We start from the raw sequence: 27519 nt of genomic DNA, 5'->3' as shown, positions 1-27519 counted from the left end.
CGTATTTTGTAATTCTTGTTTTTTTTCCATTTATTTAGTCTTTTGCAATGGGATATGGGACCTTGATCTTTCCTATAATAGCTTTTGATGTTGAAATTGTCTTTTTTTATATTTTTAATGAATAAATGGACTAAGCCGAAGGAAAATAAATGATATTTTTTAAAGTTTGAAGTGAGATATTGTCTGGGTTGCTGTTGGTGTAAATTACAGAACAAAAAGCTGGTAATAAGCTATCAGTACAATTTCTGTTATTTTGCAAACTTAGTTCTCTATATATTATTTCTTAAAAAAAACTAAAACTTTTCTCTCAAAAAGTGTCAAACTACCAAAATGCCAATGGAAGCCACTCTGTTTAAACTCTTGAGTTAATTATTTTTAACATCAGAAGTGGACCGAGCAAATATAAAACTTCCATTATGCAATTCACATCTGTAAGTAAACAGAAAACACATGAGAATCACAAAATACGGAACATGTTAATTAACAGAATGTTTTTTACAGTGCAGATCCTAATTTCATCCATTGTGTATGATATAAATGACAATGTTTAGATATAAAAAAAACATTATAAATTATGAAACTTTATAAAAAACATTTGTTTCATGTGTCTTAAAATTAAAATGTTCTCAGTATATCTGTACGTACAGTAAAAGTTTACCTAATCATATCGTTTGTTTGATTTACCTGTCAATAATGTCTCATTGTCAGAACAATTTTTTTGTAATAACAGATCATGTAAAATTACATTGTTTGTAATTGTCTTTTCAGAATTATCCTATTATCCTGAGCTCAATAAATAAAAAAAAAACATAGTATATAAAAAACGTCTAGCATCAAATCATGCATCTCTATTTTCAGTCAGAGAAATAGTTTTGTTTTGTATTGAGAGCGACTTATAAACGAAGGATCTTGGCCAAAGCCTCCTTTGGTTCTCCTGGAATTGTGGGGGATTCTGTTAAAGCTCAGGGTGGCGTGCCATAAAAAAGCTCTGTGTAGTCTCAGGAGGTCTTCCCCGTCCCTGAACACATCTGCTGAGGGGCCGATGGAGCTTGAGAGGACACCTAATTAATCATGCCATCTGAGAATAATCTGAAATCAATCCCACACCTCTAATCCACTTGGCAGGGAAAACTCTGGTCCAACTTTAAAGTCCAGCCGCAAATATGCTTAATGTTCATCATCTGTGTGTGAAGGGTGTGTGTGTGAGAGAGAGAGAGTGATAAACAGCCTTTGTCTGCGAAAGGCTTCATCCACATGAGCAAACAAGCATAGTTTCTTAATAAAAGATCAAAAATAAAATTCTTGAGATCTCTGAACAACTGAACAACAGCGTATTTGTTTTTTAGTCATTGAGACATAGGGCTTCATTTATGAAACACGAACAGATGAAATTAGTGTTAAATTGTCAGTAAATACATTCTTACATAAATTGTCACATTCAATTTAATGCGACTGTTTACATAAGAATGGATTTATGAGTGATTTACATGGGTATTTGTTCTGCTCGTGTTTCATGAATGAAGCTCAGTGTGTTTATATTTGCAAAATTTAAGTTGGGTAAATTTGTGTGACAGTGGTTTGGTATAAATGGTGGTTTCAATTATATGATTTACTTCAAATGAGTTTTTTTAAACTATTTGGACAGCTAAATATATAAAAATGTGTTTTACACTGCCATTCAAAAGCTTATGGGACATACTACCAGAAACTTACTTTATCTGTCCCTGAAATAAAAACATAAATACACTGAAAAAAATGGACTGATGGTTGATTTCTGTGAATTGTTCTGTAAATAAATGTGTTCTTTATTTGGTTCTCAGATCTTTTTTTTTTAAAAACACTTTCCAAATTTACAAACCACGTCATTGTCCTTGTCCTCAGCCAAATTAAACCTGCAGCTTTAATAGTTTTGTTATGCTAAAAACTGTTATTTAGAAATTTTTTTAGCAAGTTCAAGTTGATATCATTCACATAAATTGATTAAAAACATTATAAAAATTATTATTAGAATAAATCAATTCCACAAATAAATAATATGACATATTATTGACATTATAACATTATATAATATGAAAACATTTACAATTATCCCCATGTTTCTGTCACATTTGCATTAAATTTAACATAAATGTGTGCAATACAGATTTATGGCTACACTGTAAAACCCAACAGTCAGCTTTAAAAACTGAAATGAGTGTAGTTAACTAAAAATGTACTGAAAGGTTATTCTAGTCATTTGAAAAGAGTATTGAACTCAGTGTTGAAGGTAATGAGTTAATTAAATACTTCATTACTTCAACTTCAATGGAGTAAGATCACAGTACTCATACAGATTAACTTTTTAACTTCAATGGTCTATAGCAATCAGTTTACTCAAACAGTTTGCCTTAGATTATTGGGTTTTGAAGTACTCAGTTTGTTTGAATTCTCTTCATTTATTGGGTATTACTGTGCTCAAATTTCTTTGTTTACTTAAATGGATACACTCAAGTTCACAGTACTCATTAGGATTATTATTTGAACTTAAATAGTTTGTTGCAATCGGTTTCCTTAAATGGTTTGAGTTACCCTAATTTTTTAGGTTTTACAATGTATGACTCGGAAGTGAAATCATTTAATGGATAAGAAGCTGACAGTGATCAAGCATGCGCTCAATCATTATATTGTATGATTTTATGCTTGTTTTGTAGGATTTTTCGAGGATGACAAGCTTAAAGATCAGGCCCTGTCACATTTTTTATAAGTGAAGATGTAAGTTTCTGGTAGAATGTCCCTCATGGTATAATTAATATTTGAAAGAAGTCTCATGCTAAGCAAAGTTGCGCTTATTCAAAATTATTGTGAAAATATGTTTGCTCATATATTTTAAAATGAAATTAATGTGATGTGGGGACTTCTGGTTAGGTGAGCCATAGGATGGCTGAATAAAATGTACTCTCCTGGTCATTATGTTCAAAAAGCTCTTATACTTTTACCTATTCAAGTGTTTTTTGCACCAGACAATTTTTAATTAAGTAGGGCGAAACCAAAGACTATAAAATACACAAGACATGTCACTCGTATGCTTTCAAATAGAAGAAAGTGTAACGGTCATTATGGTGAATAAAGGCTGCCTTCTAGTATAGGAGTCAATCAGCGATCGCTATAGAATGACAATTCTCCTATGGAGGTGCTCGGTCCAGACATGAGTTTCTGCAGATTATGTGTTATACGAACATTCAGAAACTAAACTAAATAGACAATTGTTGTTTAGTTTTATTGATTATTCGTAATATGTAAGCTTGGCAAGTAGTTTTTGAGAATTTGATAGTTCAATTCCATTTAAACAGAATGCCTGAGCATACTGTCTGAGAGGCGTTTCAAAGATGGCAGCCTAGTGAAATGACTTGCTTTAAAGGCGAAACCTACTGTAAAAAGGGGTCTGTAAACCTAAAAATAAGTGAGGAGGAGAACTAGATGATGGATGACAACGATAAACTGTTCCCTGAGAAATAACATAGCGTCAAAACTTTGCGAGCAGTGAGAGCACTTCGAACTGAAGACGGATTTAAGGAAAGAATTCAGCCAATTCAAAGAAGAGTTTAAAAATTATATAAAAACAAAAGTGGACAAGCTGAAAAGTGGCATAAACCAGAGGTTAGAAGGCATCTCCGAAGATTTTCAGTCACATGGCACAAGACTGTATGAAGCAGAGGAGCGAATAGCTGAACTCGAGTCGGAAAACCTTGAACTAAAGAAATTAATGTTATCTCAAAGCATAAAATCATGTTATATGATAATTTGACTTTTAAGAGAAAAAAAAAGTACGTTAATATATGTCTTCTTTGTTAACTGTCTTTTCTTAAATATCCATTTTTACCTTTTTCAGGATTACAACATATATAGAAATAGACAATTGTTATTACTTGGTTAATTTTATTACATCTTCATCCATCCTGCTGTCATATCACTTTATATTTGTACTTTATTAAAAAGATATAACTTAACTTCGGCAGTAGCAAAAATTTTATAGATTTCAGACATGACGGTAGACAACTTGAATATATAGGAATTGAAGAAGTCTTTGAATCACATAGAGGAGGTAATCTGAATAAAAGATTATTACACAGAGAAGCGTTCTGGATTCATAAATTAAAATCACTCACACCAAGAGGAATAAACGAGGAATTGAACCTTTCAGTGTTTCTTTAATGTTTTTTTTTTTTGTTTAGCTATAATATTGTGAATCATGGATTTTGCGTAACGATACAGATAATGTGATAAAAATGTATTTTTAATGTTTCGGACTATCAGAATTTCATTGCATTGACGTAGACATGAATAAGTGATTGACGATAATTGATGTGCTATTTTCCTGTGCAATGGAGATGATTTTTTTTAAAGGTGAAGGTAAATATTTCTTGTGTGGTTAATTACAGTATTTTGAAACTAAAATGAGATTGTTTTTAATTACTAAGTGGCCGTCTAACTAATGATCTAATGGGATTGACTCTGGGATAAAAGGCTGGAGTAAGAGGATTGTGTAATGAACTAAGGAAGGCATTGTGCCGGAACGTCTGTGTTTTGTATCACTTAAGAATGTAAAATAAAGCTATATAAAGTAATTATTTAAAAAGTGTGAATCATGACCTTCTTATTGATATTATTGACAAGATTAACACACCAAAAATAAGCTTAAAATCCACGAGCTTGCAGTGCAAACTTCATTACTGTACTTTATTAAAAACAAATAAGACTAATAAGATGCAAAGGCAAATGCCTATTTCCATATACAAATAAAATACAGCTCTAAAAACTACTTAGGGTGACTAGAAGTAGGGTATCAGACGTCCTCATGGTGGCACTCTTCGAGCACAGATTCAGAAACATTTCTCATGTGGTACTCTGTCTTTTTACTGTATTAGATAACTTTAATTCCTCACTAATCCTTTCCTCATGATTCTTAAGGTCCCAATGTCTGCTATATGTCTTTTTTTGTGCACCTCTGGTTAGGCTCATACCAGAACATGTATATAAAAAAATCCTTTGAAAATAAACAAGTTGAGTTATATAAATGTGTCTTAATTCTGTGTGTGCTTTCTCTCCTAAAGCAGCGGCCAGACGAGTCCGAGCGTGAGGGCTGGGAATATGCCTCTTTATTTGGCTGGAAGTTTCACCTCAAGCAGAAGAAAACCGACTTGTTCCGTCGCCGGCGCTGGAGACGTCGAATGGAGCCATTAGAAAAGACGGGGCCGGCGGCCATCTTTGCCTTGGAGTGTTCGCTGGTAATGAGGGCTGACTATTTGAGTGATGTGGAGCTGGAATTGGGGTGAGATTTAGACAGAGAGACTGGAAAGGAAAGTGGTGGGAGAGAATCAAACAAGGGTGAGATGCTATTTAGACGAAGCAAAGGCGAGAATGGGTGTGGAGGGCTTTGAGTTTGGACAAATCGGAGGTGCTGAGAGAGACTGGGCAAGAAACGTGGAATCAGCCTGGTAAAATAAGGGCATCGTGGGATATCATTTACAGGGAGACAGTGATGGAACAGTGAGTGTGAAAGACAGCGTATGCATAAAGCCTTGTTAGTATGCTTATTCTCTTACGCATAGTCTGGTCCTCTGGGTGCATTGTTACAGATCTATTCCAGGCTGCTTTGGCATGAGATGTCATGTGGTCTTGGCTGGGTTGATAATTGAGAGTTGATGAGAGTCTGGAATAGATCCATGGTGCAAGTAAAAGGCCTCAGTGCTTTGTGGGGGTGAACTGGAAGAATCTTTTGCTCTTATTGGACCTTACTGTACACCTGAAAGTTGGACCAAGAGGCTTCAAGTATAAGCATCATATATGGATTTTGGACAAATTGAATGGTATCTGTATGATGAGGAGTGTTTAATCTGGGTTTGTTTTTTTTCGGTAGCATATATACAGACAGTGCATCTAGAAAGTATTCATAGCACTTCAATTTTTCCAAATTTTTTTTGTTACAGCCTTATTCCAAAATGGATTTAATGAATTTATTTCCTCAAAATTCTACACACAATACCCCATATTGACAATTTAAAAAAGAGTTTTTGAAATTGTTTCAAATTTATTACAAATAAAAAACCTTAAAAATCACAGCCTTTGCTCAATACTTTGTTGATACACCTTTGCCAGCAATTACAGTCTTTTTGAATATGATGCCAAAAGCTTGGCACATTGCAGGTTGCGGTTCCTCTTAAGCTCTCCCAGGTGGATGCAAAGCGACAATATTCAATAAGATTTAGCTCTGGACTCTGGCTGGGCCACTCAAAGACATTCACTGAGTTGTTGTGAAGCCATTCCATTCATATTTTGGCGGTTTGCTTTGGGTCATTGTCCTGCTAGAAGCCCCAGTCTGAGGTCAAGAGCACTCTGAAGCAGGTTTTCATTCAGGATGTCTCTTTACATTGCTTCATTCATCTTTCCCTCTATCCTGACTTGTCTTCCAGTTCCTGCTGCTAAAAGTCCCCACAGCATGATTCTGACACCACCATGCTTCACTGTTGGTATGGTATTAGCCTAATGATGAGCGGTGCCTGGTTTTTTCAAAATGTAATGCCTGGCAATCACTCCAAGGAGTTCAGTTTTAGTCTCATCAGACCAGAGAATTTGGTTTCTTATGGTCTGAGAGTCCTTCTGATGCCTTTTGGCAAATTGGAGAGTGGCTTCCCTCTGGCCACTATACCATACAGGCCTGATTGGTGGATTGCTGCATAGATTGTTGTCCTTCTGTAAGGTTCTCTTCTCTCTACAGAAGAACGCTGAAGCTGAGACAGAGTGACCATCAGGTTATTGATCACTTCCCTGACTAAGGCCCTTCTCCCCCGATCACTCAGCTTAGATGGCCGGCCAGCTCTAGGAAGAGTGCTGGTGGTTTCAAACATCTTCCACTTACGGATGATGGGGGCCACTGTGCCCATTGGAACTTTCAGAGCAGCAGAAATTTTTCTGTAACCTACCCCAGCCTTGTGCCTCAAGACAATCCCATCTCGGAGATCTACAGACAACCCTGGGACCTTATATAGACTGGTGTATGCCTTTTCAAATCATGTCTAATCAACTGAATTTACCACAGGTAAACTCCAATTAAGCTGCTGAAAAATCTCAAGAATGATCAGAGGAAACAGAATGTACCTGAGCTTCACGGCAAAGGCTGTGAATACTTGAGATTTTTCAGGTTTTTTATTTTTAATAAATTTGCAACAATTTCAAAAACACTTTTTTTTTCTTCTTTTTTTTAATCACTTTTTGGAATAAGGCTGTAACATAAAAAAATGAGGAAAAAGTGAAGCGCTATGAATACTTTCTGGATGCACTGTAATTAGCATATGTATCTGATTCTCTTGAGTAAATCAGCCTTTTCAGGAGAGCTTTTTAAAGTGAACTGTTTCACTAGAATGAGTAAGACATTTTTCTGATTTATTATAAAGCAATAAAAAAAAAAGTTGGCTGTTGGGCTTTGTTGGTCCATTGGTCAGCTTCATTCGGTTTGGTTTGATATTTTTCCACATGTCAGGATAATGTTAAAACTCGTTGGCCCAATTCAGCACGTTGAATCGACGATGAGCCTTTGGCTGAAGAGAGTGCTCTGACTGGTTATTTAGCATCGAGAGCGTGACATAGTGAAGTGACGTAGCAAGTAAACAATGTAAATCAAGAAGGAACACAAAGAGACCAGCTGTAATTTCACTATAATTCTCTATTATTTGCAACTGATATGAATTCTTAGATTATCTGACTTACTTGCAGGAGTGAATCCCTCAGAGGTGAGGGAGAATTACTATGATAATGGTATTAAAATGGTTTCATCTATGCTAGTTGTGTAGTATCGACTTGGTGTGTCCTGGCCTTAAGATGAACCAGTTTAGCGGAATAAGACTTCACCTCTAAGTATGAAACAGATTACAAGTTACAATGAACAGATTCACTGTGATGAATCAGACGTTTTACTGTCATGAAAGAGAAATAGACAAATTCAGTAAAATTCTTCAGACTTTTTAACTGTGCTATATATGAGAAAGTGTTTAGGTTGAATTGTTTACTAGAATGAATGAAGACTTTGCAGTGTTACATATGAAACCCTATCAATCTATCCATCCGTCCATCCATGAGAGAGATTTATTTTAGAATGAACTGGTTGACTGTTGAATCATGTCTTTTCAGCACTTAGAGTATCACATAGAGCAAGGGTCACCAACCCTCACACACCACATTAGAACCCGAAGCAGCACTTGATATCTCTCAAGGCCTTTTCCTTCACTTTTGTCAATTGGTGAAATTTGTTCTTCGCTACTGTCTCCACTGGCTTGCGTGGTTGGGATTTGTGAACCTGCGCATCGATCTTCAATGTTTGGACTTCCAGCAGTGAAATTTAAACCACACTGAACTGAACTAAACTGAGCTTAAACTCTAAAAACTGGACTGACAGTTTTAATTTACTAAAAGTTCTATGTTAATCTGCTTTGACATTCTACATTGTAAAAGCGCTATAGAAATAAACATGTATTGAATTGAATAATTACAGGCAGGTGTGTTTGGTCAGGGTTGCAACAGAAATCTGCTGGAAGGTAGCTCTCCAGGAACAGGGTTGGTGAACCCTGATATAGAGTATTTAAGATGAAATGATTCACGAGAATGTCATAGAAGATTGATTTATTTGATAGAAATTATAAGTAGAATTTTAAGATTAATTAGTTACCCAGAATGAATTGAAATATGATTTAATTTGTTTTACCATTACAAAAGTAAGAAAGACATTCATATTATGAACTGTTTTAATAAAATTGACCAGACTTTCACTGTGCCATGTACGAGGTGTTTAGGTTGAATCAATTTACTAGAATCAATCAGACTTTCCAGCATACGACGTGAAAGATAGATAGCAGTTTAAAATGAACCAATTCACTAGAATAAATCAAACTCTTCACTGTGACAAATGAGAAAGAGCCATTTAGGATCAATTGAATCAGTGAATTAGACTTTTGACTGATATATATGAAAGATGGAGAGTGGTCTGAAATGAACAGATCCACTATATTGTACATTGCCTAAAACGGATTCCCTAAAATGAGTTATTTCTTTCAGATACGAGCCTTTTAGGATGAGTAATTCACTAGAATGAATCAGACATTTTAGAAAGCAGGTTTTGATTATGCCTTGGCTTTCTTGGTGCTAAAACCTACATGTGTGAACGTTGTGCCATGAAAAATATCAATTCTGTGTATTTGGTTGCTCTGCACCACAACTTGTTAAAATTGAAGTCCTGTTTTAGAGGGCACATTGGAGGGTGTGTTTCTTTACTTATTTTTTTTCTTCTCCAAAACCGTACAAGGGTATTGGGTTATGTAAACATAGTGAGCCACAAATGACATAGCAGTTTTAGTTTGGTTAGGAGACATCATCTGGCATTTTATTCAGAGAAGGTCAGGATTTTTGCATGTGTCAAAATGATATTCGAGTGTCTTGGGATAGTGACACGTAATCACTTCATTCCAGTGGTTTGTGGCGCTTATACAGTTGCCCTTTCCACATCTGACAGCAAAGTCATCATTAACACGTACTCTGTTTACTCTTTTGGTTAGAGTATTGTGATATCTGATCCAACATGAATGCCTTGTCTTGTCCAGACGCCAAAAATGCCAACATATGCGGGTCTGCTGTTTACATTGAAAGAACATGGTGTGTCTCACAGTGTTTTTGTTTGTTCCTTTTTGTCAATAGAGCAGCTTTACTGATGAAAAGAATGACGATAAGTCAGTCACTACAACATTTGGTGTCAGCCGGCCGACTATCTCCTGCTTCTTTGATAGTGAGTCAAACATGCCGTTTTTTTTAGCTCATTTCAAAAACAGGCACATTTAAATAACGGCTAAGACTAGACTGATGTTTTTCTTTATGATTTTTCAGGTGGGACCCTGTATCATTTGCGCTGTTACTTGTATCAGGCCAGAGACCTGCTGGCTATGGACAAGGACAGTTTCTCGGGTGAGCATACAGTACTGCCTTAATTGTCACTATTATAGAAATCACAAATGTAAATCAGGGTTGGATGTCTACATACATGCATAGATTCCTTGAAAGTTTGTGAATATGTGAAATGTGAAAACTTTTAACAAAATAAGAGAGATTGGTCACATTTTATTTTAAGGTACAATTCTCACTGTTATCTAAAGCATAGTTCACACTATAGGATTTTCAGGCTGATTTGATCACGATTTGGAAGTTAACAAGCTCGAGGACAGATCGGGCTGTGATCGGGGAAAAATCTGCGGGTGCCGGCGCTCGGCAGTCTTTATGTGTGAACTTCTGAACAACACATCAAAGAGGCTCGCTGAAGCGTTGCAGACACCTCGCAGACGGAAATCTAATATCTAGCATGCTGAATATTCCAGAGCAGTCGGCCGACTCAACCCCATGTGCGGTCAGATTTAGTGATGAGCTGCAGCCAATGAGAGAGCATATCAGCTTGAGCTGAATGGCCATTGTGCTCAGGGGCTCAACAGAAATGTCTGTGATTGGCCGGAATGGGCATTGATGAACTCTCTTCATTACATGTTACAGTTACCATACTGCTCATTATGAGCATTCTCATATAAGATGTTATATTGTTACATCATATTTACATTCAAAACATCTCTTGAGATATTACAATTAAGCTTCCTGTAATCATATTCTATGACACCATTACCCTAAAATATAATCTTTTTTGGTAATACAGCCTATAAATATGTAATTAAGATAATAGAACACGCAAAAGTCTGTGCCTTGCTTTCATTTTTACTTTTAAAAGGAGCTATTTTACAGCACAGAAAAGGCTGTTTTGAAAGATGTATCTGAAGTTTTTGCTACCAGAAAGTTCTGTTGATGTTAGCAGGTAGTTGCTAGGCAAAAAATGCATGCATATTTAAAGCCACAGCGAAAAGTAGCAGACATGCATGCAGTCATGTTGACCAATATGGTTATTAAAGATAGAAATGCTCAGATCTTTACTGTTTTGTTATTTAAAAAAATAACAATGTTAGAAAAAAAAAGATATTTAGAAAACGTCAGCGTGTTATAGATATGCTTTATTTCAAAGAGTCATTAAATTACAAAAATTTAAAACTCTCTGTGTATCTATTCACTTGAACCTTGCAGATAAGTGATTGATCTGCTCAGCTGATTGACGATGTTTTTAAATGCTTTAAATTGAAAGCTTGAAACGCTGTCAGTGATGTCATCAGCCGACAAGCAGCCAATGGTGTTCAGCTTTTTCTGATGACGACTCCCTCAGCATTTCATTGGCTGTGGTTTGGTAGCTTGACTGGGTTGGGTAACGAGTTGTTGTCAGATCATGTAGTATGTGACCCCCCTCCCCTCTTCTTTATCATTTACGTAACACTGGCAGATTTCAGGGTGAAATGGTTTTAAATTTCCAGCAATGAAGTGGTGACAGCTCTCAGACTGGTTGTAGTAGGCAAAAAGTATTAACGTAATTGCTATCCATGGTGCGCCTCAAATTCAAACTGGTAAACCAATCAAAAGCAACAAAATAGCACTGCTTTAATGAATGACCTTAGCAGAAGGCATCGTGCATATCAAAAACAGGCAAAGCAACAGGTTAATATTATTCAACATATCCCAGATTTTTAAAGAATATTTTTAGACGTAACTCCATTTGTAAACGTTTTCATAAGTAACTGTAATTTAGTTAAACATTTTTCCTCAGTAACTGTAACAAATTACTGTTGCATTTATTTTGTAATTAAATTACGTAATGCTGTTACATGTAACTAGTTACTCCCCAACACTGTTGGCTGCTTACTAATAGTTAAGTGTAGGAATTGGTAAGATTAGGGATGTAGAATTAGATCATGCCCAATATGCACTTTTTAAGTAATAATAAGCAACCAATATCTTAATAATAATCATGCATATAAGCAGTTGATGGTGAGAATTAGTCCCTAAGTTTTACAAGAGATCATACAAAATGCATGTTATTTATTTTTTATTTTTTTAAACTAAGAGTATTCTGAGTTATTATTCTGAGTTATCTTATTAAAGATATTTTACATAAATTATATTTAAAATAGCCAGAATTATTTAAATGACTCCTTGCAAAGTTTGTGAACCCTTGGTTTTTAATACTGTGTGTGGTCACCTGGGTGATATGCTTTGTGATGGTTGTTTATGAGCCCCTTTTTTGTTCTGAACAGTTAATCTGATGCTTTCCTTCAGAATAATCCTCTATGTCCTGTAGATCCTTCAGTTTTCCAGCAGTGCCTATTTGATTTGACATCTATTAAACACAACTATTTAAAAGAGTTCAAGTGCATTCAAGATACAATAAAAGCTGGGGTACACACTTTTAGTCAGGATGAAGATGTCAAGAATTTATTATTTATTTATTCCTATATATATTTCCATTTAGCTCATCAAAAACAATAGAAGATACTTGTATGTTTTATTCAGTTTTCATTCACTGATGTGGGTACAGATATAGTGTCATGGTGCATAATAAGGCCCAATCCCAGTTTTACCCCTTAGCCCTTTTCCTTACCCCTACCCCTCATGTTGCGCGTTTACATGGGGTAGGGGTGTCCCAATTCTCTTTAGCTTGAAGGTGTAGGGCTAAGGGGAAGGGCTAGATAGCCTTTGAAACAGATATTTTTCAGGACCACACTCGAAACCAACGAGTACAAAGATTCTCCAGAATACACCAGCTATAACGACAACATGGCTGCATACGCGAGTCAAGAGATACATACTGTAAAATAGTATTTTTCGGCATTATTAAACTTTTTCCAACAAACAAGCATGTTTTAATACATACATAATGGCATTCGTGATTTCGTGTTTTACGGTCATGCATTAAAAAAAAAAAAGCTAAATTTTGCTATCTATAATCCATAATATCTCCTGTATAGTAGTCCCACAACATACTTTCACATCTGTCACTCGATGACACTAAAATATCCTGTCATAAATGTCTACTGGCTGGGAATGACTCATTATGTCTGGCATAATGTTAATCTGGCTTTCTTGTGTTTGCTTGTGTTATATATTATGGACACAATGTAAATGCACAGTACAGTTACGAGCTTACTGCCACATTGTCCTGATAACATGATATTGTTGATTTTTTAAAGATTCAACTGGAACAACTACAGCAGTCACCATAGTCCATCTAATATGAAGTAAGGGCTCATGATGACATATGATGAAGTGTGCTGGTGTTGTAGTGGTGTCCCATTTAATAGGAGTCAATTTTCAAGCCCTTTCCCTTAACAATTTGTTTCAAGGGCCAGTGGAAAAGGAGAAGGGGTAAAAAAAATAGAATTGGGATTGGGCCTAAAGCTGTTTGTATGAATGGGTCTTTACTGACTCTGAATGTTTAGTTTTAATTTATAATAGATAATAAAAAACCTATTAAAAAGGGCTCCAAAGTTCTGAATTTTGCCCAAAGTTCTTAATCTTATTGAGTAAAATCTGATAAAAATATAGAAATATATTGTAACCAGGGGTAGTGACACTGACAACAGAAGGTAGGATCCAAATGCAGGTTTAATCATTGTCAGGCAAATAATGGTCAATACAGGTGTAAACAGGTATATTGAGACAGTCCAGAATCGTAGTCATATACTGTAACAGGCGGGAGGTCGTAAGGCAGGCGGCAGACTAAGACAAAACAAGGCTAACAAGGCTAAGGTCAATAAACAGGATAACAAGACAAGGAGAACGCGTTGTAGTGTTACTAGTACAGTTAACAAGACTCGGCAAACTGAATGAGTGTGTGTGCTGCTTAAATAGTGTGTGTTATCAGTGTTTGACAATTCTCAGGTGGCGCGAGTGTAATCAGTCTAAATGAGGAAGTAGGTGTGTGTGGGCTAAGAGCATGTATGAAGTTGAAGTCCATTTACAACCAGATTTGTAGTTCTGCGAGTGAAAATGTTTTCCAGCGACCTTTGGTGGTTAGAGAGATCGTTGGTGATTGTGACATATATACCTCATTTATTAATTTTGTTTAGCAGCTCCATATCCTGCACTGTGATCCCTAAGATCCTGAATTTGTAGCTATTTGCCTGAGATTCTGGGTAATATAACTCTTCTAAATGCAGCAATAGCATGACATTAAGACACACAGCAGGCATCTGCTAAATCAGCTTTTTAAAACATTTACTACAATACCACATGGCACCATAAGACCTCTGCCAGTTGCTGTGACATTTTGCTCAAGTTAACATAGAGTATGATACACATTTCCAGGTCATGTGGTGGTACAAAGTGAAGTCAATGGGTTGTCTTAATGTGAAGCATATTGGGAGAAAGAAAGAGAGAGAAAAAGAGAGAGAGAGAAGGGGTAACGGTAGAATTAAAATTATACAAATTTATGTAGAAATAACAAAAAGGTCACCATTTCATGGAACTATAGAAACATTTTATAAATAACAAAATCATAAAAGAAGTCTTTTGAGATGTAATGGTAGATGAACTATAACTGAGCTTACGTCAGGAGGGGTGAAATATTGTGCCTGGCACAGATTGGACCAAAGCAGTTTGGGTCAAGTGTATCCCAGTGAGAAGTAAAATGAAGTAAATTTATGAGAGAGGACGTTGGCAGCAATGATGTAAAAAATGACATTTGTGTAGAGAAGGAGAGGTATGCGGAGTAAAGCTAATCAAGTGTGAGCTATGCCCTGGTGGTTAGCATGAGTTTTGATGCTGTTGCTGGTTTGAATCTGGCTTGCAACGTCCTTCTTAATCTCCCATTGACACACTGTCCTCTTTGAATCTTAAAAAGTATAAAAGGCCAATCAAAATATGCTGAAGTTGTTTCACTGCCATTTTTTTTTTCTTTTTGATTTACTGGTGTTAGATTTATTTAACCAAGCTCATTTTTCACAAGAAATAGTCTTCCATGAATTGGAAAGTATCAAAACAAGTGCACATAAAGCATGTGCGCACTGAATGTTCTTTTAAAAAAAAATTTCAGGTTTATTTTAGATGCACGTGGCATTTTGTTGGGTTAAAGGAAGGGATTTACGTAGCTTTAGGATTGTGGTTAGAGCGGCAGATGCTGATGTCAACGTCTGAACACACATCAGGTGAAACGTTTTCGCAGTTGTTGATGGAAGAAGAAGTGCTTCATCTTCTTTATAATCGAGGAATTATGTTGTATTTTGGCTGTAACTTCTTTAAAATGCTTTAGAACTATAAAACAATTTTAAAAAACTATTTTATTGTACACAGCAGTTGTGTCAAGAAAAATGTGACATTGTGTTAAGACTAAATTGTTACTTGGCGCAAATGGAATCTAAACCCACAAGAACCCAAAGAAAGTTTCACTGATCCAAAGTTTGTCACTTCCACAATTATATGCCCCTAATGCCCATTCTACATTTGTTTATTAATTGCAATAGTATTGTAAGGCAATTGTTAATTGTAAAGTATTTCAGCTGCCAATAAGTTTAAATATATCAAATGAATATATGTAATTTGTAAAGTACTACAAATCACAAGCTTTGCTTTAATACAGTTGCTCTCATTTCCGTTCCTAAAGCCCCCCTGCCCTTCACATTTTTTATGTCTCTCTTATTTGACACACAAGAATCAGTTCATGGATCTCTCTGTTAACGAGCTGATGATCAGAATCAGGTGTGTTAAGTAAGGAAGACATACAAAATGTGCAGGGCAGGGAAGGCCGAGGACTAAAATTAAGAACCACTTTTTATTTTAAATCTTTTTTTGACGTGCATTCAGGTGTGTTTTTTTACATTGAAAATGTAGTTGAGAAGATTTGTGTTCCTTGGTGATTCTCAACATAGGCTCATTCTGAAAACGTACCCATATATTTCTGTAGATCGCGAATTATGTACCCAGAGGTACGTATGTCTGCATTTCATCTTTAAAACAAACGGTATGGGGCAGTATGATGCCGTTGCTTTTCTTGTTTACCAGTGTAGCGGGGAGGCTGAGGCTTTTTTTTAGAATGTGCAGAAGTGTAATAAAAGGGATTAGGCAGAGACATCAACGAATAAACAGGCAGAGAGTCTGCAACATATAAGCAATCCAATCCAAACAACAAACAAAGGGGCAAATCCAGAAGACGTTGTACGAGTGCAGGCCGAAGTTCAGTAACACAACAATCAGTCCAAAACAGATCAAGAGGGCAAATACAGAGACTGTACTTGAACAAGGCAAGCAGTGTCCTACACATTATAGCAGTCATAAAAGTCACTTGGAACAACGCTTGATTAAGCAGGTAAACTGGCAATACTTTGCAAAGAAGCATGGCCTGAGCTCTCGCTGAAATGCAGCACAAACAGGAAGTGACTGCAGAGGGAGCGGAGTCAGTAGTCGGGTGATGGCTCCTTCTGGTGGTGTGGCGTTACAACCGGCTGACCGGCTACCTCCGTATGGATGGCTTTTTGGCTGTTACTGATTTGTCCGGTAGCTTGATATGTACGTCGGCAGACTTGAGATATGGACTAGAGTTGACCGCAACAACGGGTTTCGAATCTTGTGAAGAACGATTCTAGAAAGCAGGTAAGGCAAAAACAAAAGCTAAAAAAGTAATTAGAGGGTGAGAATGTGGTGAAATCTGAAAATGTAACAAAAATCAGGGGGCTTTTTTTCTAGATTGCTTTTTAAAACATTGTGGTTGGGTTTAGGTAAGGTGGAGGGTGTGTCAGTTGATCAGTCAATCAGTCAGTAGACAGTCAGTCGACAGTGGCCTCTAGTGAATTTACATGAGAACAGCAGGTGCAAATGGCACCCTCAACAGAAATTTGAGATCTGAAAAAAATGTACACGGCAGCCTCTAGATTCCCGAAAGAAAAAAAAAACTGCTAAAAAAAAACAAATGTAGCTCCTGGGATGTATTTTGCTCTCTCAAGAAATGTATATAGGGGTACATAATCAGAATGAGCTTGGGTTGATAATTCGTAAAATGCATGTAAATGATCAACCGTATTTTACATTAAAAATTAACTTCTGGCTCCTGAAGATATACTGAGGTCTTATGAAGCGAAACAATCATTCTATACAAGAAAATGAACCATATTTACAATAATATTACCATTAATTCTCAGACTGGGCAAACAGTTTTCAGTGTGCAAGATGAGCAAATCATGCTAAACTGTACGAATGAGATTGTACAAATTAAAATGAATTAGCCACTAATTTAAAAAGTTACAAATTGCCACAAGCATGCATTTTCCAGGCTGTAGATCAGAGCAAATAATATTGTAAATAGTTTTTAATTTCTTGCACAGGCTGATTGTTTCACTTCATAAGACCTCACTGCATTAGAGGTGCATCAGAGATTGCACTCTAAAAATTACAGGTTAATTCAACCCAATTTTGGGTGCAACAAGGACAAACCCAACTGCTGAGTTAATTTTTTTAATTAAATGAATAGGACCAGATTTAACTCAATGTTTGGGTTAGTTTATATTTTGTCCAGTTTGGCTTTAAATAACCCAGCATTATTAAAGTGTGTATTGGGTTTGTTTGTGTTTATTTTTTATAATTTGCATTATACAAATCACCAAGGACCACAAATTCTGTGAAAAAAGTTGACAACATCTTTGATGATTAACTACAAATTTTATTAAAATAAATAAAAAGTTTTAGGTGATCTCTTTTTGTGGGGTTAAGGCATTTTACCATATTTAAATCTATTCCACAGATTTTGCCTTATAAATGTACACCTTCTGTGTGGGCCTTGTTTTTACCTCATTTTATTATTACCTATTAATAAACATGAAGCAAGTTTTCATTCAAATGACACTGACGCTGACAAAGAACCGAGAAAAAGTCAAGTATAAAGTAAAAGAGCTTTCTTGGCAACATTTGGAGTAGTATTTCATTCCCTTTAAAGCATAGCGGGTCTGTTGCCATGCTCTAAAGCTCTTACTTGTGGTAGTGAAATTTTTAACCCCGAGTGCTTCACATCATTAAAATACAAGCAAAATACGCCTGCTGGTTATCACCCATTAGAGATGTCTGGTATAAATCTCCTGTGCATGGAAAAGCCATAGTCTAAAAATGGAACAAAGATGAAAAGAGGAAAAAAACAGAAAGAAAAGAGACATTAAGGTGGAGAAAGATCTGAAGTATACTGTTTTTTTGTTTTTTGTGAAATTCTGGAAATGTCGCTACCCGGGCTGTGCGTTTAAGGTTCATTCTGAACCCGCAAGCACAGATGAAAAAACATTGAGGATCCTTTTAAAAATACAGGCCTGGTATAAATCAGGCCAGTCTGGCTCTCTGATTACAAATCTACAAATAGTTTGGGTCGGTCTCCTGATGCACAAAACCCAGCCTAGATATTTTACAGGGTTCCTAGCTCTGAGGAAAACTAATAAATCAAGCTGGAGGTAGAAATCACTTGTCCTTGGTGCGCTCGAGACGGAGTTTGGTAAAGGGATATGATTGATGGCCACAAAATTTATAAAGGAGAGGAAAATGTAGAACTGCATCAGTGATTTGGCTGCTAGAGGCAGATTAGATGAAGAGAGAGAATAATGACATACTATAAGATTATCTATCTATCGATCTGTTCGTCTGCCTCTGTCTGTCTGTTCTAACATTCTATTTGTCTTTTTTTTATCATTTTGATGATTCATTTATCTTTTTTTTGTTCATTCTATCTACAGTTTCCATCCATCCTGTCTGTCCGTCCGTCCGTCCATCTGTCGTTCTATTTTTCTATTCTATTTGTTGATTTATCTATCTATTGGATCAGTTGTTGTATCTATGTATTTTATCATTCTTTCTGTCATTCAATTATTCTATCTATCATTCCATTTGCCTCTTCGTCCATCCATCCATCCATCCATCCATCCATCCATCCATCCATCCATCCATCCATCCATCCATCTATCCATCTATCCATCTGTCTATCATTGTTTGCACTTCATGATTTTGCCAAGTACGATGTGATCCTGGATTAACATTTATGTTGATCCTGGAACATCATTTTTGTAATCAAAACCTATTCCCATACCTTACGAAAATGTAATCCATACCTATTCTCTTCGCCAAAACCCAACCATATTGTTCTGTTCATCTATCATTCTGTTTATCCATCGTTCTGTCTATCATTCTGATCATCTATCATTCTATTTATCTATTATTCTGTCTATCATTCTGTTCATCTATTATTCTGTTTATCCATCATTCTGTCTATCGTTCTGTTTATCTGTTTTTCTGTCTATTCTGTTCATCTATCTTTTTGTCTATCATTCTCTTAATCTATCGTTTCTTTCTATGCTGTTCATCTATTGTTTTGTCTATCATTCTGTTTATCCATCGTTCTGTCTATCATTCTGTTCATCTATATTTCTATCATTCTGTTCACCCATTGTTCTGTATATTCTGTTCATCTATCGTTCTGTCTATCATACTGTTAATCCATCATTCTGTCTATCATTCTGTTCATCTATATTTCTGTCATTCTGTTCATCCATTGTTCTGTCTATACTGTTCATCTATCGTTCTGTCTATCATACTGTTCATCCATCTTTCTGTTGATGCATCATTCTGTTCATCCATCGTTCTGTTTATCCTGTTCATCCATCGTTCCATTATTCTGTTTATTTACTTTTCTGTCTATCATTCTGTTTATCTGTCATTCTTTCTATCCTGTTCATCTATTGTTTTTCTATCATTCTGTTCATCTATCTTTCTGTCTATCATTCTGTTCATCCGTCGTTCTGTCCATCAATTTTCATCCATCAATCTATCTATCATTATGTTTATCTATCGTTCTGTCTATCCTGTTCATCTATGGTTTTGTCTATCATTCTGTTCATCTATCTTTCTGTCTATTGTTCTGTTTATCCATCGTTTTATCTATCATTCTGTTCATCCGTTGTTCTGTCCATCAATTTTCATCCATCAATCTATCTATCATTATGTTTATCTATCGTTCTGTCTATCCTGTTCATCTATGGTTTTGTCTATCATTCTGTTCATCTATCTTTCTATCATTCTGTTCATCCATCATTCTGTTCATCCCTCATTCTGTTCATCCATTGTTCTGTTTGTCCTGTTCATCCATCGTTCCATCATTCTGTTCATCTATCATTCTGTCTATCATTCTGTTTATCTGAAATTCTTTCTATCCTGTTCATCCATTGTTTTGTCCATCATTCTGTTCATCTATTGTTTTGTCTGTCATTCTGTCTGTCATTTTGTTTATCTGCCATTCTTTCTATCCTGTTCATCCATTGTTTTGTCTATCATTCTGTTCATCTATTGTTTTGTCTGTCATTCTGTCTGTCATTTTGTTTATCCATCGTTCTGTCTATGTCGTTCATCTATTGTTTTGTCTATCATTCTGTTCATCTATCTTTCTATCATTCTGTTTATCCATCATTCTGTTCACCCATCGTTTTGTCTATCATTCTGTTCACCCATCGTTCTGTCTATCATTCTGTTCATCCATCGTTCTGTCTTTCATTCTGTTCATCCATCATTCTGTCTATCATTGTTCACCCATCATTCTGTTCATCTATCATTCTGTTCATCTATCTTTTTGTCTATCACTCTGTTTATCTATCTATCTTTCTGTCCTGTTTATCGCTTTGTCTATCAATCTGTTCATCTACCTTTCTGTCTATCCTTTTGTTCATCTATTGTTCTGTGTATCATTCTATAATTTAATTACTACCATATTTATATATCGTTCTCTGAATTCATTGTTCTAATTTCCTGTTTATAAATCATTAAATCTGTTGTTCGCTGTTCATTTTTGACACTCTTTAATACTGATATACGGGAAATAATCCATTCTGAGTTCCTTGGTTGCCTTTCTCTTCTCCCTCTGAGCATGTCATTGTTCCCAAGGGTCATGCATCATGTTTGAATCGTACACGTGGGCCGCAGTCGACATGTCCAGTCCCACAATGCCCTTGGGGAAGACTGTTTATTTACTGTTCACTATAAGCAGCCAGATTAGACACTGCCTGTGTTTATTTCCCATTGGCTCCTGGGTAACAGTGCACGCTCCCCATAGCTTGTTTATCCCTTTGTTTATTTGAGCCACTGTGTTTGTGGGAAGTTGTGTGTGCCTGTGTCTAACTGGGCTAGTTTAATAAGAGCTGGGAAAAGTGTCTGATTCTCCCTCCCAAGTAAAACCGTCCCACTGAGGCTGCTTTACGTCGACTGAAATAATAAACTTTGACTCTCCTTCCAATTTCTGTCATTCCTAAGTAGTTGATGTCACTCTCCTATTTTTTGTGCCTCAAGAGCATATGTTTATTCAAATGTTTGGATGTTGTGCAGTTTAAAGAATAGTTTTATCCTCATGTCATTAAAAACTCATATCATTAGCTGAAGCAAAATGTACTAGCAGTGTTGTGCTTGTTACTGAAAAATAGTAACTACAGTACTTACAGTTACTAGTTACTTCATTTAAAATGTAACTCAATTACTTTATCGATTACCACCAAAAATTAATGCATTACAGTTAAAAGTGATTTTTAAGCTACTTTTACAAAGAAAATTTTTAATGCTCCTATTAGTGCCCGTATAACGTCACTTCAGAGCTGCATGGAGAATACACGGTTGATCAGCTTCAGTTTTCATTTATTTGCATTCTCACAACTAAAACACAAGACAAACTTAAATAAAAAGTCATTTTTTAAACACTAATTTATTTAAGTTAGACCAGCACAAAAAAATCACATAGTTATAAACCAACTGATTAATATATTCAGACACAAAAAGCTAAACCTAAAGTTACTTCAGCGTCATAAAATTTTGTATTTAACCCTTAAACATGTTCCTTCACAACTTGAGTATGAAAATAGCAACAGTATACAACAAACACAAAACCTTTATGAAATAAATAATCTGAATTATCATTCAGAATCCACCTATAGAAGCACTCTCTCTCTCTCTCTCTCAAAACAACAACAACAACAAAACAGCAACAAAAAAGTTTCAACTCTAGCACAAAATTTCTTTGAGCACAAACCAGTTACTTTGATTCACTAGCACTTCTTGTATGTATTGCCTCTTCTTGTTGAATATCTCCTTAATTGTAAGTCGTTTTGGACAAAAGCGTCTGCTAAATTACTAAATGTAAATGTAGCTGTTCCCGCATGCCTATTTGAAGAAAAAGGATAGTGAAAACTTGCCTATTAACCATTGTTGATCAATTTAAAAATGTGAAAATTTTATACTGTAGAAGACAAAAAAGCAAAAATGTTAATATTTTTATACACATTTATTAACACTAATTTCTTCACCAGCATCAATCATGATGATAACAACAAAATATCTTCACTTTAAGAATTTTAACTCTTTTAATGACAGTTTGTTTTGTTTAAATAATGCTGCTTTTGTTTTTTAAAGACAAAAGCAATTCAATTTATAATTTTCCATATACTAAACGCTATGATCAGAAACAACATTCAGTTTAATCTTGATTATTTTTGTGCAAGGTTACCTGAAAATCAAAACTATACTTGCACGCATGCACATTTCTCAGTATATGCATAATAAACCTCTGATGTCTATATCAGCACAGCTATTTTGTCCTACAGTGTTCAAAAGAAGAAAACAAGAAAAATAAGCATGTATTTGCTTTATAAGCAAGCATAAAAATTGCTAAAATAATTCAGTTTAATACATTTTTTAAATGCCTTCAATTAAAGTCTATAACAAAGAATCGGACATCTTGCATGAATATAGTTAAAATATATAAAGTTCAGTTTTAAATATATGCTGTTTACATGAACCGAACAAAAATGATGACATTAAAGTGGAAATAAATATCTATTAGGATGCGCATTTAAATTTCAGTATGTACCTCTTTTTCAAAGCTATTGTATGAGTTAGATTAGAGCACACCTTACTATACATCAACATTTATCATTATGCAGAACAGCGCTCTTTATGATTTCATAGATAACAACTACAGCACATAAAGAATTGAACTAACAAATAACAGAATACAATTTTGGGGTGTGAACTATCACTTTAAAACACTCAATCACACACAACACCCACACGTGCACATGCATATGCATTCGCTCACTCACTCATCGTTCTTCCCTCTCTGTCTCTCCACCACACATCATCTTTCAGACATTACATAGACCTGCTAAAGTTCAAAAATGGTCTCACCCTCCCTGCGTCGCAATTCAGGATATCTCTGGTTCTTTTCACTTCCATAATTGATGTTTTCTTATTGGCAAAGTCCCTCTCATTACCACACCAAATAAAAACAGAAAATACTGATGTTTATTGTGTTTACTGATGCGTTGAAAGTCTTGTTCTGAGGAGAACGTACCAAATCATTGCCCAAGTCTTGATGGCAAACAGACTTTTAGTGAGTTGATGGCTCTGCGTCTTTCCCAACTCTTGATGCAGTTCTTTCCATTTCATTTATTCATCAATGTGGCAAAAAATTGTGGCATCTGACCTGGTGCAGTGTTTCTTGTTTTAGTTGACAGTTTAATCTTCTTTTTTGACAGTATTGAAGTGCGCATTGCCAATGATTTTTCAATGTGAACTCACAATTCATGCCATACGTCATTACTCATCTTGACACAAAATTTCGATGCCATTCAGTGACCTTTGATCCTTTTCTTTTTGCATAGATGCCTATGCCGTTGTATCGTTCCTTCATCAGAGTCAGAAGACGGTGACTGTTCGAAACACACTCAACCCCACCTGGGACCAGACCCTCATTTTCTACGAAGTGGAAATTTTTGGAGACCATCTTGTGACTGAGAGGAGCCCTCCAAACATTGTGGTGGAGCTGTACGATCAGGACACCTATGTGCGTTTTTGTTGTGTTGGTATCTGTTGATTTATAAACGGCTGTGCTTGATGTCAGGTCAGTCTTTTTCGTGTAGCCAGATGTGAAGCCTGGTGCCTTTTACAGTTTGTTCAGTACCTGCCAGCATTGTCAGGGAGAGATTATTTGATGAATATCAAAGTCACTTTATAGCAAGTCTGTTTCTGAGCAGTCATAGTTATTAATGGATAATCCTATATATTAAAACTTATAATTGTTGAGCAAAATAAATCTACACAAATTACAATATGGATTTTTGTTGTTGTTGTTTTTTTGTGTAGCCAGATGTGAAGTCTGGTTTCTTTTACAGCTTGTTCAGAAACTGCCAACATTGTCAGGGAGAGATTATTTAATGGATATCAGTCACTTTATAGCAAGTCTGTTTCTGAGCAGTCGTATTTATTAATGTATAATCCCATATATTAAAACTATTATAATTGTTGATTGAAACAAATCATACACAAATAAGAATATAGATTTTTTTTTTTGTCTTTTTGTCTAGCCAGATGTGAAGTCTGGTGCTTATACAAGTTGTAACTTTGTCAGGGAGAGATTATTTAATGCATATCAAACTCACTTTATAGCAAGTTTGTTTCTTAGTAGTTGTATTTAATAATGTATATTTCCATATGTTAAAACTATTATAATTGTAGCTTGAACTAAATCTAAACAAATAAAAATGTAGATATTATAACATAAATGAATTAGTGCTGAGCAAAGATTAATTGCAATTAATCACATCTAAAATAAAAGTTTTTTCTGACATAATATTATTTGATAATATATAAAACATAATATTATTTTAATATATTAAATGTAGAATTTGCATCGTATGCATATAAAATTTATATCTAGATATAAATAAATATATAAAATATAAATAAATAAAAACAATATAAATGTATAAATATAAAATAAATATTTCTCCCTTATATGGGTGTTTGTGTATTTTTTATAATTATAAAAATAAAAACTCATGTTTTTTTGTAAATTGCTATTGAAAAATAGAGTATTTATAAAAAATAAATATAAATGTCAATAACAAAATTGCTAAAATTCAATGAAACTTAAAAATAGATTGATGTGTTAGCACTTACTATTAACAGTATGTAAATAATTATAGAAAAAACATTGAATACAACTGAAAACAGCAGTTTATTCTCTAAAATTAAATTCTCTACTTTTAAGTTTGCTTTCTTCTATCTAAAGCAACACCTACAGTAGCACAATGCTGGAAAGTATTTGACTAAAAATCCCACTTAAAAACAGTAATACTATTCTGTTAATCTAGTCTGAAATACTATGTCAAATAGGCTTGTCTTTGAAACAGAAATGCTCAAGGTATTTGACCTCTGCAGGGAGCTGATGAGTTCATGGGCCGCTGTGTTTGCCAACCATCAATGGCATCTTCCCCTCGCCTCGCCTGGTATCCCATCCAGAAAGCAGGGAATTCTGCAGGAGATCTGCTTGCTGCTTTTGAACTGATCCGCAGAGATAAAGTAAGAGTCATCTCAATTATTAACATCCCTACACAGTTTTTATCAAACCTTTTATTTTCATTTCTTTTTTTACAGTCTACTTTGAAACAGGGCCACCACCTTAATAGGGCTGTACGATGTTGGAAAAATCTAACTTTGTGATATTTTGTTATTCTGCTATATATAATATTAAATAAATAGAATTTCAGCAGATGACTTGAATTTATTTTCTATTTGCAAAGAATTGATACTTTTAGATTGATTTGGATGATTCTGCAGAGAAGTGCATCTGCATACAATATAATAAACATCTACATTACCTGACAAAAGTCTTGTTGCCTATCCAAGTTTTGTCTTATTCAACAAATAATAACTTGACTTCTAGTTGATCATTTGGTATCAGAAGTGTCTTATATGAAATGCAAAGGCCTTTTGATTATGTCTGACTTTGCTTAGGCAAGAGTCTTGTTTCTTAAAAGAAATAATGTACAGTATAAAACAAAGTCATGGTGCAGTGGAAAAAGAACAAAATTGAGGATGACTTCCATGAGCTTGAAGGACTGCATCCATACATCTCTGCAATGACTCAAATAACTTATTAATAAAGTCATCTGGAATGGCAAAGAAAGCGTTCTTGCAGGACTCCCAGAGTTCATCAACATTCTTTGGATTTATCTTCAATTACCTCCTCCTTCATCTTACCCAAGACATGCTCAATAATGTTCATGTCTGGTGACTGGGCTGGCCAATCCTGTGGCACCTTGACCTTCTTTGCTTTCAGGAACTTTGATGTTAAGGCTGAAGTTTGAGCAGAAGTGCTATCCTGCTGAAAAACTTTCCCTCTACTGTGGTTTGTAATGTGATGGGGAACACAAATGTCTTGATACCTCAGGCTGTTGATGTTGCCATCCACTCTGCAGATTTCTCACACACCCCAATACTCCAAAACATGATTTCCCTTCACCAAACTTGACTGATTTCTATGAGAATCTTGGGTCCATGCGGGTTCCACTAGGTCTTCTTCAGTATTTTTTGATGATTGGGATGCAGTTCAACAGATGATTCATCAGAAAAATCTACCTTCTGCCACTTTTCCAAATGATCAACTAGAAGGCAAGTCATTATTTGTTGCTCTTACAACTGGGTTCTATGACAAGACCTTTGTCAGGTAGTGTACAAGTTTAGATAAACACAATAAAAAAGACAATTGAAATAAACAGTTTTTCATCATTTTCCAAGTCTAACAGTGTTCAGGTACAGTAATTAATTGATAAAAATAAGAATTAATCGTTATTAAATGTTACAAAGGGTACAATTTCTTATTTCTGAATGATTTTTAAAAGGATTATACATTCACAGGCCTCAAAAGCACTTGCATTGATAAATTATAATACAAACCCAACATTGCATACTGTATCTTGCGATGTGACTAGTCCGTATGATCACATGGCGATATTGATGCTGAAACGATATTACTGTGCAGCCCTATATTATAATTACAGTACCCTCTATGATGATGCTGTGGAATTGTAGTTCAGCGGTTGTCTGCAGCATCTCTGTCGAAAGAGATGCTTTTGTTATGAGTTTAACCCACAAGTGTTTACATGGCACATATCACAGCTTCTCCAGCACCGCAGAGGAAGTTTAGTGGCTTCCTCGCCCACACGGCTGTATTTGTATGCATAGCGCCTGACGACATATGATTTAAAACTCCAAACCACTTGTGTAGTGAGTCTGTGTGCACATCGATGTGTGAAATAATGTGTTCATTTCATTCTTTCACCTCAGCCTGCAGTTCATCACATCCCGGGTCAAGAGGTTAGTCATATTTCTTTTAGGCATCCAGCCTTTTTCTACATGCATAAACAAACATACACACACACACGCTTCCTGTCCCCCACCAAATCACTGCTGCTCCTTGTTTCCTCAGTCAGGCACAACTGAGTAATTGGATAGAGCTGCTGTAAATGATATAAACATCAGTGTATCTGAAGCCGTTTTACTGTTTGGAGACTGGCATTTTCAGTTCAGTCGAACGGCCCTGTCTGGCCAATGCAGACAGCAAAGCAGACTGATTGGAGATGCCAGTGGAGTTTAAGAGTGCCAGAGGCTCCACCCAGTCCAGATCTTTCCAGCTGGCATCTGTTAGAGTGGGATAATCACAGGGAAATTGAATTAAAGCGAAGCCTTAGAGAACAGTCAAACCACCCACCCACGCGCACACACAAACAAATGCCCACACCGTAC

General features: G+C 35.6%; 1 protein-coding gene across 44 annotated transcripts in view; it reads left to right on the top strand.

The window, feature by feature from the left end:
• dysf (dysferlin, limb girdle muscular dystrophy 2B (autosomal recessive)) overlaps window positions 1-27519 on the top strand; it is a 156801-nt gene that overhangs the window by 60694 nt on the left and 68588 nt on the right. For 28 of the 44 annotated variants that reach the window (XR_012382452.1, XR_012382449.1, XR_012382450.1 and 25 more), the window contains 6 exon segments: window positions 5091-5264; window positions 9721-9808; window positions 9907-9984; window positions 23595-23776; window positions 25153-25293; window positions 27061-27090. Coding sequence is in view for 40 of the 44 variants with exons in the window: in XM_073906788.1 (XP_073762889.1) it covers window positions 5091-5264; window positions 9721-9808; window positions 9907-9984; window positions 23595-23776; window positions 25153-25293; window positions 27061-27090 (693 nt within the window). In the remaining 4 variants the exon portion in view is untranslated. 44 annotated transcript variants of the gene reach the window in all.

Source organism: Danio rerio, chromosome 7 (genome assembly GCF_049306965.1).
Source record: "Danio rerio strain Tuebingen ecotype United States chromosome 7, GRCz12tu, whole genome shotgun sequence".
Taxonomy (NCBI): domain Eukaryota; kingdom Metazoa; phylum Chordata; class Actinopteri; order Cypriniformes; family Danionidae; genus Danio; species Danio rerio.
This window is presented reverse-complemented; position numbering and strand designations above follow the sequence as displayed.